Source organism: Panulirus ornatus, chromosome 53 (genome assembly GCF_036320965.1).
Source record: "Panulirus ornatus isolate Po-2019 chromosome 53, ASM3632096v1, whole genome shotgun sequence".
Taxonomy (NCBI): Eukaryota; Metazoa; Arthropoda; class Malacostraca; order Decapoda; family Palinuridae; genus Panulirus; species Panulirus ornatus.
Genome location: NC_092276.1, coordinates 15,767,667 through 15,780,046, shown reverse-complemented (window position 1 = coordinate 15,780,046; position 12,380 = coordinate 15,767,667). Strand labels below are relative to the sequence as shown.

At 46.9% G+C, this 12,380-nt stretch overlaps 1 protein-coding gene across 8 annotated transcripts in view; it reads left to right on the top strand.

Annotated features, from left to right (window-relative positions):
- The window catches only part of LOC139765261 (SLIT-ROBO Rho GTPase-activating protein 1-like), a 753,718-nt gene that overhangs the window by 205,342 nt on the left and 535,996 nt on the right, over positions 1-12,380 (top strand). For 5 of the 8 annotated variants that reach the window (XM_071692603.1, XM_071692604.1, XM_071692602.1 and 2 more), the window contains one exon: positions 4,376-4,429. The exons of the other annotated variants lie outside the window; for them this stretch is intronic. In XM_071692603.1, coding sequence (XP_071548704.1) covers positions 4,376-4,429 — 54 coding nt within the window. The remainder of the gene's footprint in view (positions 1-4,375; positions 4,430-12,380) is intronic. 8 annotated transcript variants of the gene reach the window in all.

Sequence of the window (12,380 nt, the reverse complement as noted above, 5' to 3'; positions counted from 1 at the left end):
TGGGCTTGGTGACGAAATTCTAACACTGTTTTAGAAATGAGTATTTCTTTCAACAGTAACAATGGATGATTATGTGTGCCTTGCGGCCTTTGTCGTCCTTGCTCTCTAGTTTACACTTTTTTTGTGTCGCTTTTTTTCTTTTTCCACGGGTCATCCACATGGGGGTTCGAGTCACCCATCATCCCAGTCCGGGTGAGGATGAATGATGGATGTAAAGGACACACACACACACACACACACACACACACACACAGTGTCAGGAGATGCCAACAGTATTTGGTCAATTATAATGTAATCCCAGAGGGTCCTTGTTAGCTAGGACTCCGTCTCCATGATTGGACCATCCATCCGTCTGGTGTACACGCAGCCTTCTGATTTGCTATCCTGTTTCTACTACTACTGCTATGTTTAGCCACGTTGTTAGCAGATAACCTCACCATGGACGTTCAGACCTCCTCTTACCTGTCCTTCCCATGTACTGTCCTCCAGCAGATGACCTCGTCATGGACCATCAGGTCATCTGTTATCTGTCCTTCCCATGTACTGTCCTTCAGCAGATAACCTCGTCATAGACCATCAGGTCTCTTGTTATCTGTCCTTCCCATGTACTGTCCTCCAGCAGATGACCTCGTCATAGACCATCAGGTCATCTGTTATCTGTCCTTCCCATGTATTACCATGTAAACACTGGATCTCGGCGAATGATTTGTCTTAAAGGCTTGTAATTGATTACACTGACCCGGGATTTTGTCGCTAGCAACGCTAACGTACTTATTGGTTCCTGGATCGTCTATTCCAGGTGCTGCGTGACCTTCCAGTCCAGTGCGGGGCTGGATATTCCATAAACTTCCAGCCCAGAGCTGGGCTAGACATTCCATTGACCTTCCAGACCTGTGCCAGGTTGGATGCTCCATGACCTTCCAGTACCGTGCCTGGCTGGATGCTCCATGACCTTCCAGTACCGTGCCTGGCTGGATGCATACTGGAAGGTTTTCTTGAGGCCGCAGCCTTACCGTTGGGTGAATAAGGTAGATTTTGTCCTTCAGGAAATTCACCTGCTTGAACACGACATTTTGACCATTTGAACATTATGATGGTATGACACTTGAACACGACGGTGTGACACCGGAACACGACGGTTTGACCCTTGATAACGACGGTATGACACCAGATCACGACAGTATGACACCAGAACACGATGGTATGACACCAGAACACGACGGTATGACACCAGAACACGACAGTATGAAACCAGATCACGACAGTATGACACCAGATCACGACAGTATGACACCAGAACACGACAGTATGACACCAGATCACGACAGTATGACACCAGAACACGATGGTATGACACCAGAACACGACGGTATGACACCAGAACACGACAGTATGAAACCAGATCACGACAGTATGACACCAGATCACGACAGTATGACACCAGAACACGACGGTATGACACCAGAACACGACGGTATGACACCAGAACACGACCGTATGACACCAGAACACGACGGTATGACACTGGAACATGACGGTATGACACCAGAACACGACAGTATGACACCAGAACACGACGGTATGACACCAGATCACGACGGTATGACACCAGAACACGATGGTATGACACTGGAACATGACGGTATGACACCAGAACTCGACATTGCGACCCGTCGTTTTGACCTGAGCCTTAAGGGTCGTGTTCAAAGGTCGGGTCGCACTAACGTGTTCGAGGGCCGTAGTGACGTGTTCGAGGGTCGTAGTGAAGTGTTCAAGGGTCGTACTGACGTTTCAAGGGTCGCACTGACGTGTTCAAAGGACGTACTGACATGTTCAAGGGTCGCACTAACGTGTTCAAGGGCCGTTCTGACGTGTTCAAGGGTGGTACTGACGTGTTCAAGGGCCTTACTAACGTGTTCAAGGGTCGTACTGTCATGTTCAAGGCTCGTACTAACGTGTTCAAGGGCCGTACTGACGTGTTCATGAGTGGTACTGACGTGTTCAAGGGCCGTACTAACGTGTTCAAGGGTCGTACTGACGTGTTCAAGGGTCGTACTAACGTGTTCAAGGGTCGTACTAACGTGTTCAAGGGCCGTACTGACGTGTGTAAGGGTGGTACTGACGTGTTCAAGGGCCGTACTAACGTGTTCAAGGGTCGCACTGACGTGATCAAGGGTCGTACTAACGTGTTCAAGGTCTGTACTAATGTGTTCACTGGGCGTATTAACGTGTTCAAGGGTCGTGCTAACGTGTTCAAGGGCCGTACTAACTTGTTAAGGGTCGTACTGACTTGTTCAAGGGTCGTAATAACTTGTCAAGGATCGTACTGACGTATTCAAGGGTCGTACTAACTTGTCAGTGGTCGTACTGACGTGTTTAAGGGTCGAACTGAAGTTCATGGGTCATTCTGACGTGTTCAAGGGTGGTACTGACGTGTTCAAGGGTCGTACTATCGTGTTCAAGGGTCGTATTAACGTGTTCAATGGTCGTACTAACGTGTTCAAAGGTCGTGCTTCATGTGCAGTGGTTAGATAACTAAAGTTCCATATTTATTTCAGTCAATTATGTAACTTCATTATACTTTACAATGAAGCATTGTACTTCATTATGGCCCAGTGTTTTTTTGGGGTGGTTCCGCCTCCAGTAATGTGTGTGATTAATGGTGCATTAATTATTGATTTCCTCTCCCCTCACCCCCAGTCCTCTCTGGGGGTCTTTTCTTCGTCGTTCGCTCGTTAATTACGTACGTAATTTGCTGTGGTTTTAAAATCTATATATTTGTAAACACACATAGACCAGACTTGTGTCACGTTGGTTTAGATATATTACCATGATCTCTGCTTCGTCATGCTGTACCTATCCTCTATGTGTACTATTTAGAAGTTATATGTATTACTTATGTATCACATCACGTATTTACTTATTATGTATCTTGTTCAGTATGTTGGGTGGGGAGGGTGAATGACTTGTCTGTGATCGTCGTTCACTGGTGGGTGGTTAGCGTGTGGTCGTCGTTCAGTGGTGGGTGGTTAGCGTGTGGTCGTCTGAGGTGCACTTCCCGTCTGGGGTCACTTACCACCACCTGTTCAAGGGACAGTGTCCACGATCCATACAGTCCAGGGCCAGCCAGCCTTCCTGCCACTTCCATGGGTCGTCCAGGGAACAGTTCCAGCACGACCAGTGTGGTCGTCCAGGGAACACTTCCAGCACGACCAGTGTGGTCGTCCAGGGAACAGTTCCAGCACGACCAGTGTGGTCGTCCAGGGAACAGTTCCAACACGACCAGTGTGGTCGTCCAGGGAACACTTCCAACACGACCAGTGTGGTCGTCCAGGGATCAGGGCTTGGCTGGCGGTCCTCGTCGTACAGTTCAGTGTTCAGGTGGTCGTCGTCACATGCGACCATCGCTGGTCGTGGAGGGTGAGGGACGTATCCTGTGTTCACCTGAGCCACGATAGCCGAGCGGACGCAGGTCGTGGTAGTAAAGTTGCGACTGAATGTGTCGTTAGGTGGAAATGTGGTTTTCGAAAAGGAGAACCTCTCTCTCTCTCTCTCTCTCTCTCTCTCTCTCTCTCTCTCTCTCTCTCTCTCTCTCTCTCCGTTCTTCTCGCCCGTCTCTTCCCCAAACACTGGGCTCTGGCACGCCCCTCATGGTGCAGATCCTGAGGGGCGTGTCTGACGCCAGGCAGTGCTGGGAGCCGAGGACCTGAAGCGACGGAGCTTCGGATGATCACAGCAGGTCACAATCGCAAGACATCAAGATTTACCAGACACACACACCCGGAAATGTTGTTTGCGGCTCTCGTAAATGCAACTCCGTCGCTGGTCGTATCATAGACGACGCTGATTCACAGTTACCATTACGAGTTGACAGCTGGTCCAAGTAAATGTACCCTCACGAACCCAGCCAGACTGAAGCCGGTCTGAACACGTTTTAATGTGGAACATACAACTTAGAAGGCAATTAGAAATCATGGTGAGCCATCAGAGAGGTGCACTGTAACTGCTCGTTGAGGGCATGCATGGTCTTGTGAGGTGTCGCCCAGTTGCTTCAGATAACCTTGTCATAGAGGTCGGGTTTTTGTTGTCTGTGATGGAAGCATGATAGACAGTTAACCTCGCATTTTTTTTAAAGCATTTTCCTCTTCACTAAAGCTATTCAGAAAGTTTAGTTTTTTAACCTCGCGTTTTTTTTAACATTTTCCTCCCGACTGAAGCTATTCATAGTGTGTTTAGTTGATTAAACTCGAATTTTTTGAACAGTTTCCTCTTCAAAGCTGCTCATAATGTTTAGTTTATTTAATTTTCATATTTAAGATAGACTAACGAATTCTTGCATGATTTTGTACATGAACTGTTTACTCTTCTCTTGCAGGTGCGTTGTTGTCTCTGCCTTGGGATCCTTGGTACACAGGAGGCCCGAAGCCAGGTAATTGTCATTAATTTACACCATGTTTTGTCTAGCTTACTGCAGCAGCTGGTGAAGGAGTACATAACTCCAGCATGTTAAGAACAGCAGCACTGCAGACGGCAGGAGTCACGCCACATACTTCATTAGAACTGCAAGGTAATCTGTGTTCGCCTCTACCACACTTCTCATGCCGATTTGCAGTGAGTAAGTTGAGTTACTTTTTGTTCCCCCTTTTGTTCCTAGTGAGTTTTTTTTCATGTGATATGAGCGTGTCAGTTGCCTCTGGACAACACTTAGGAGGAAACTTGAAGTCGCCTGGGTCAGGACTCGTTACCCTACACTTCGTAATCGGAGCTCTACCTGACCAAGAGGTCTTTGATCGAGGCTGTTGAGACCACAACTCTTTGGTTGGTAGCTACTTGACGAAGAGCTCTTTGGTTAAGGCCTTTAAGACCACAACTCTGGATGATGGCTTCCTAACCAAGAGTTCTCTGGCAATGGCCGTTTAGATCACATCTCTTTGGTTCATAACTCCCTGATCAAGAACTCTTTGGGCAAGGCCGTTGAGACCACAACTCTTTGGCTGGTAGTTGCCTGACGAAGAGGTCTTTGGCCAAGGCCGTTGAGACCTTAACCATCCAGCTGTTCAGTGTTTGGGCCACATTTTTTTGACCAAAGGCTTTGTACATTAGAACAATGAACCAGTGGTTCGCAAGGCCCTTGGAAGAGAGCCAGTTCTATCAACGTCATAGCTCCTTAGGTCCTTGATTCTCGTACCAGAGACCATCAGTTTGCGTTCACAAGAGTCACATATCTCAGAAGTATTGTTGATGGTGCTTGATGGGGTGTGTTGGCTCGGCATGTGGGTGAGGACCCTGGTGAAACTGTACCCTCCTCTCGCTGGGTCTCCTGCGGCAGGCTGGAGAACCCTTTCAGTAGCTCGTGCGAATAAGAATAGTAATGAAATGGTGGCTTCTATTTCCGGAGCGGCGGCGTGACAGGCAGACAGGCAGACGAACAGACAGGTAGCATCACTGCAGAATTTCCCCCGTGTCGTTCAGAGGAAGTATTGGAGACAGGCCTCACACAGACGTGCACCCGTCACCAACACGCCTCAGTAAGATGTTCCAGCCCTCTGAACAACCTTCCTCACACACAGAAAACCTACTCACGTTTTAATAAACCACAACCTTGACCAACAACCCAGTAAACAGTGAGAGTTTGTGTTAAAGTCTCGCGTCTCTCGAGAGGTTTACGACTGATCGGTAACGTAACTCAGGCATCCTTTTCCCTCGTCGAACATGTTGGAAGTCCTGCTCAGTGGTAGTCTCATTCATAACACTCGGCCAATGATGGTCTGGCTGTTAGTGTGGTGTACTTCCTTCGCATCCCGTGTATCCGTTTTCTTTCAGACTACAGAATTGGCCTGATGCTTCATCATTTTACTGATGCTCCGGACTTAGTGTTTGGAGTGGATTACGAGAAACTTATTGTCAAAGGGAGGAAAATAGTACCATTATCATTTGATCTTCCTCATTCACTAGTTTCTTTTAACTGTAATCTTATTTTTCTTGCTTCCCATCTCTCAAGTGATCCTCTTTCTTTCCCCAGTTTATCATCTCGTCCTCCTTCTGACTCTCCTTCCGACGCTTCCCTTGAGTCTCTGTGAAGAATAATTTGAGAGACTGTATGATGTAGACCAGGACAGTTCGTGCCATGCCCTAGGGGCTTGCCTTACAGCGCCAGGTGCCAGATATTCAGCACATCAGACCACCAGACTCAGGGTGTGGCTACACGCTCTCTGCACTGGTTTTGATGTAAATCCACATCGGCATTTATTCCTCTTAGAAAAACTTTCATAGATTTCCATCATTTTTTTCCTTAGATTCTTAAAGACATCCATAAAACAGAAGTACGGGTCTTTCTTGTAAACACCATTTTCTTGTAAGTACAAAATATTGTAATGGACTTCCATCTTCACTGGAGTGCAGGGTGGGTCTTACAGAATGTCTCTCCAGACAACTCGATCACCCCAGCATCTTTACTGACTTTAGATCGGCTTCATCATGAACGTATTGGTCATTCCTTCTGTGACGCCATAGCTCACCACCTTACCTCCTTCCCCCAGGGAGTCTGTAAGCGTATCATTGAGGATCATCGTTGTCGCCAGACGTCAGGTGGACTTGCGTCTGTCAGTCGCCAGCCTCTCTGTCAATCTTCTCTTGCTCTTCTCCTCTTACTCTCTGTTTTCTTCGACTTCCATTTTCTTTTCTCCTCTCTTATGCCAGCTCTTGATGGCCTCAATCCATCTCATTGTAGGACCTCTCCTGCCGGAAGTCTTCATCTATAGGTGTGGGTCCAGTACTTCTTAGCATATCTCGTGTCCTCCATTCCTTGTGCACGGCCACGTACCGCCTTATGTTACATTTAGTCTTACTATTCTGTATTTGGGTAAGACTTTCTTAGTGTGATCTTGTCATGTGTTGCAAGATCATCTTACTGAACCTCTTCCTCTCAGTCCTCAGGGAAGTGCTAGTTTAGGTGGACTTCTCTTCCACACGTCTCAACCACATTAGTTTGTTCACTTCTTGTTGTTATTGATGGTGTACCATCTCTGTCTTTCCTTCCTTTGGTACAGTACGTAGCTTTGTTTGGCCTGGGATGGTTCTAATTGGCTTTATTTCTGCCTCTGTCAGTCTGTCGGTAATTTGCTTCGAGCGTAGCCAATTTCACGGTCAGTACGTTCGTGTGAAGCAAGCTCTGCCCCTTACCATCGCTTTCCCATCACCGGTAGCCTCTCTCTCTCCCCTTCCCTTAACCCTCCACCCCTCCTTCATTCCTCCCCAGTTTTCCATCTCCTCTCCTCGCATGCTACTGCCTCCGTCCGTGCCAGGCTCGGCCTGCAGCAGCCACCGTCCGCGACAAATTGTTCCACTCCAGCCGATAACATCCTCGCCTAATTCCCTTTCCCTGAAGGACGGAAGGAAAACTGAAGCCTTAAATCGGGGGGCGCTGTGCCACGTCTCCAGATTTATTTGTTCCTCGCCGATTTTTTAAAAGTCGACGCCCCGATTTTTTTTTTCGTACGCCTCATTTTAATTAAAGCTTTCATCTTAAAACCCATGTGGAATAATTTTGAATTTTTATTCTCCGGAACAAATTTTTGTGTTATTTTGTATTCACTTGTGGAGGTTGTATTGGAAGGTTACGGTGCACGGAGGTAGGGGGACGCGAGTCGGTGATAACAGGAGAGATAAACGCCAGTGGAACTTGGTATCATCCTGGCTGACGGATGAGGCTGAGGCCCACACTTGACGGATGAGGCTGAGGCCCACACTTGACGGATGAGGCTGAGGGCCAGACTTGACGGATGAGGCTGAGGGCCAGACTTGACGGATGAGGCTGAGGGCCAGACTTGACGGATGAGGCTGAGGGCCAGACTTGACGGATGAGGCTGAGGGCCAGACTTGACGGATGAGGCTGAGGGCCAGACTTGACGGATGTGGCTGAGGGCCAGACTTGACGGATGAGGCTGAGGGCCAGACTTTAGGGGTGAAGCTAAGGTTCAGACTTGAGAGATGAAGATGAGGACCAGACATGAGGAGTCAGGTTGAGGACCAGACATGAGGAGTGAGGCAGAGGGCCAGACCTGTGGTGTGTGAGGCTGAGGTCTCCTCATGTGCAGGTCTCTCCCTGCATCCCATCCTCATTACTTCACATTGACTCGGGTGATCTTCATCAACCATATATCTCCCCGTCTTTCGAGTTTGTCTCGGTCCGTTCGTAAGTTGATGCAATACTTTTCGCATTTCACTTCTCACATGACCGTGGCATCATCTGCCAATATATACAGGTAGGAGTCCAGTTATTCAGGCGAGTCATTTATGTAGATCAAGGAAAGCGATGGTCCCTGAAAAATACGCTACTGGCGACCTCAACCCATTTGGAGAAGGTTCCTCTGACATAGGTACTGTGTTGCCTTCCAGTAAGATGATCCATTGTCGCAGTCTTCTCAGTATTCGTGCCTGAAAATCTAGTTCCCTATTTAGCACACTGCAAAATTCTTTCAGTTAGGCCGGGTACAAACAGTCCACTTAGCCTTATCGTTTGTCCAAAACAGAGCTCCCTCTCTCTTAGACTTTCTTACAGATCTAGTTAGGTTCGTTGTGCAGGTCCTCCTTCCCCTAAAATCGTATTGTCTCATCAAGTATGTAGTTTGTCCATTGCCAGGAAGTCGTCTGTTTGTGTCCAGATTGATCGCGTCCAGTACCTCACAGATGGCTCAGGTTATGATCTTTACCCCACGGGTTGAGCGGAGGATGCACACTATAAAGTGGCCGATGTTACCGGCGCAGATCAAACCCCGTTTCCGCTCCCTCGACTCTTTTTATCTTGTAAGGGCGTCGCTGACAACATTTCAGATGGTTTGTGGAGTGCCTCAGCTCACGTCAGTACATATGGCTATATCTCATCAGGACCATGAGCTTTATATGGCTCAACACCCTTTAGTATTCTTTTTGTGTCTTCTCTGGATATTCCGCAGCTTTCCAGTGTGTGTTTGTGTCTGTGTGTACGTGTATCTGTACTGTACGGGGAGGGAGTTCGTTGCTTGTGTGTCCCCATCTATGAACATTCTCTACACTCACACAAGTTTTAAATTCATACATGCTGTTTGCATTAACCATGTCCTTAGTAAGTTTTTCCCTTCATCCACTACATTTATAACTATGAAAATACTGCTTTGCATCATCTTACACAAGTCTATTATTTAATTTCATGTTATGTCGTCTGGTTCCTCTGTCCCTGCATGTCTCCATGAACTGTTCATTGTCCACGTCATCGATTTGTTTTAAAAACATAACGTTTGTGATCAGATCACCCCTCACTCTTCTGTCTTTCGAGGTTATCTGTAACTCAACTCTCATATTTGTTGACCTCGTGTATGAGGCCTTTGTGCTTCTTTAGCTGCGCTGACCAAACTGTAGACGCATCTTCTAGTTTTGGCATCATGTAGGATATGAGCTGCTTACTATATATTTTCTTATCTGTGTGGTCAAGTGCCTACCTAACATTTGCCAGCAGACAGATTGTCTTTCCATCTCTTCTCCTAAAACGGGACTTTAGCGACAGGTTTGAGCCGAGGTCTTCCCCCCAAGTCCTTCTCAGCCACACAGTCCTGAAGCTTATGTCCTGCTAGATCATAATCACATTGAGGCGTTCTCTAACTTCGTGCCGTTCTTATATCTTAACATCTGTTTGGGTTGTATTTCACCAGTCCAATTTTGGAGTCTGTTTCGGTCCCCACTGCAAGCTTTCTCGCTTTTCACTTCCATAATGACTTCTGCATCATCTGCAAACATATTCAGGTAGGAGGAATCCACACCTTGAGGCAAGTCATTGACATAGATCAAGAAGAATAACGGTACCAGCATAAGACCCTGTGGCATCCCGGCGGTCACCTCCACCCATCTGGGGAAGGTTATTCCGACCTGCGTCCAAGTCTTCCCTACCACCGCGATGGTCTCTGTCCACTGGAGTTTCTCCACCGTTCCTTCCCGGTGCTCCCGCTTCTCAATCAACCTCCCCTGCGTTACACTGTCGAATGCTTTGGAGCGATCCACGTAAGGATAGTTCAGCCAGCCTTCCCTTTCATTTAAGACGGAGCTCACTCTCTCGTAGAAATGTGAGAGTTTTGTCTCACATGACCTCCAAAGTCTAAACCCGTGGTGAATCTCCTCTGTACTCCATTCACTTTCTAAACATCTTTTGTGTAACCTTACGGACCACACTCGCCAGTGAGGTCGGTCTGTGGTTCATTGCCTTGTCCCCGTATGCCGTGTGTGTGTGTGTGCGCGCCCGCGTGTGTGTGTGTGTGTGTGTATGTGTGTGTGTGTTAAACCTCTCGTACAACATCACGTCCAACTCGCAAAGATTGATGTTTGACCCCTTTATCTCCTGTGCTGCACCAGTTTCATTATGGTGATGAGTGTCCACACACTGATCACTGGCCGATATGTTGACCCCTGATGCCGGTCACACTCCCTCCTGCACATTTATATCTCCGTCTGTCACCCTTTAAAAATGTGACCTTTTTTTTTCTTTTTTTTTAGAAGCTGCAGCTGATACAGAAACAACCTTCATCATCACATACTAAGATTTAGCACATACTTGCAGTAAATCATATATATATATATATATATATATATATATATATATATATATATATATATATATATATATATATATATATATATATATATATATTTATTTATTTATTTATTATACTTTGTCGCTGTCTCCCGCGTTTGCGAGGTAGCGCAAGGAAACAGACGAAAGAAATGGCCCCCCCCCCCCCATACACATGTATATACATACGTCCACACACGCAAATATACATACCTACACAGCTTTCCATGGTTTACCCCAGACGCTTCACATGCCTTGCTTCAATCCACTGACAGCACGTCAACCCCGGTATACCACATCGCTCCAATTCACTCTATTCCTTGCCCTCCTTTCACCCTCCTGCATGTTCAGGCCCCGATCACACAAAATCTTTTTCCCTCCATCTTTCCACCTCCAATTTGGTCTCCCTCTTCTCCTTGTTCCCCCCACCTCCGACACATATATCCTCTTGGTCAATCTTTCCTCACTCATCCTCTCCATGTGCCCAAACCACTTCAAAACACCCTCTTCTGCTCTCTCAACCACGCTCTTTTTATTTCCACACATCTCTCTTACCCTTACGTTACTCACTCGATCAAACCACCTCACACCACACATTGTCCTCAAACATCTCATTTCCAGCACATCCATCCTCCTGCGCACAACTCTATCCATAGCCCACGCCTCGCAACCATACAACATTGTTGGAACCACTATTCCTTCAAACATACCCATTTTTGCTTTCCGAGATAATGTTCTCGACTTCCACACATTCTTCAAGGCCCCCAGGATTTTCGCCCCCTCCCCCACCCTATGATCCACTTCCGCTTCCATGGTTCCATCCGCTGCCAGATCCACTCCCAGATATCTAAAACACTTCACTTCCTCCAGTTTTTCTCCATTCAAACTCACCTCCCAATGGACTTGACCCTCAACCCTACTGTACCTAATAACCTTGCTCTTATTCACATTTACTCTTAACTTTCTTCTTCCACACACTTTTCCAAACTCAGTCACCAGCTTCTGCAGTTTCTCACATGAATCAGCCACCAGCGCTGTATCATCAGCGAACAACAACTGACTCACTTCCCAAGCTCTCTCATCCCCAACAGACTTCATACTTGCCCCTCTTTCCAAAACTCTTGCATTTACCTCCCTAACAACCCCATCCATAAACAAATTAAACAACCATGGAGACATCACACACCCCTGCCGCAAACCTACCTTCACTGAGAACCAATCACTTTCCTCTCTTCCTACACGTACACATGCCTTACATCCTCGATGTGTGATGTTTGATTTGTTTATGGACGGAGTGATGAGGGAAGTAGATGGAAGGGTTTTGGATAGAGGGGCGAGTATGCTGTCTGTAGGGGATGACACGTCACTGTTGGCAGATTCGAGTAAGAGTTTACAAAAGTTGGTGTCTGAGTCTGGGAGGCTGTATAAAGGAGAAATGTGAAGGTAAATATAAACAAAAGTTAGATTATTAGTTTGAGCAGGGCAGAAGAACAGGTTAGTTAAGGTGTGAGTCTGGATGGTGCAAAGTTGGAGAAAGTGGAATGTTTTACATGGGAATAGACATGGCGGCGGATGGAACAATGGAAGCGGAAGTGAGTCATGGGGGATGGGCTTAAGTGCTGGGAGCAATGAAGAATGTTTGAAAAGAAATGTTATCTGGGTGGGCGAAAATTGCTATGTTTGAGGGTATACTATTCCTAAAGATGTTGTATAGTTGTGAGACATGGGCTATTGACGAACATGTGAGGAGGGTGGCTGTGTTCCATATGAAATGTTTGAGGAC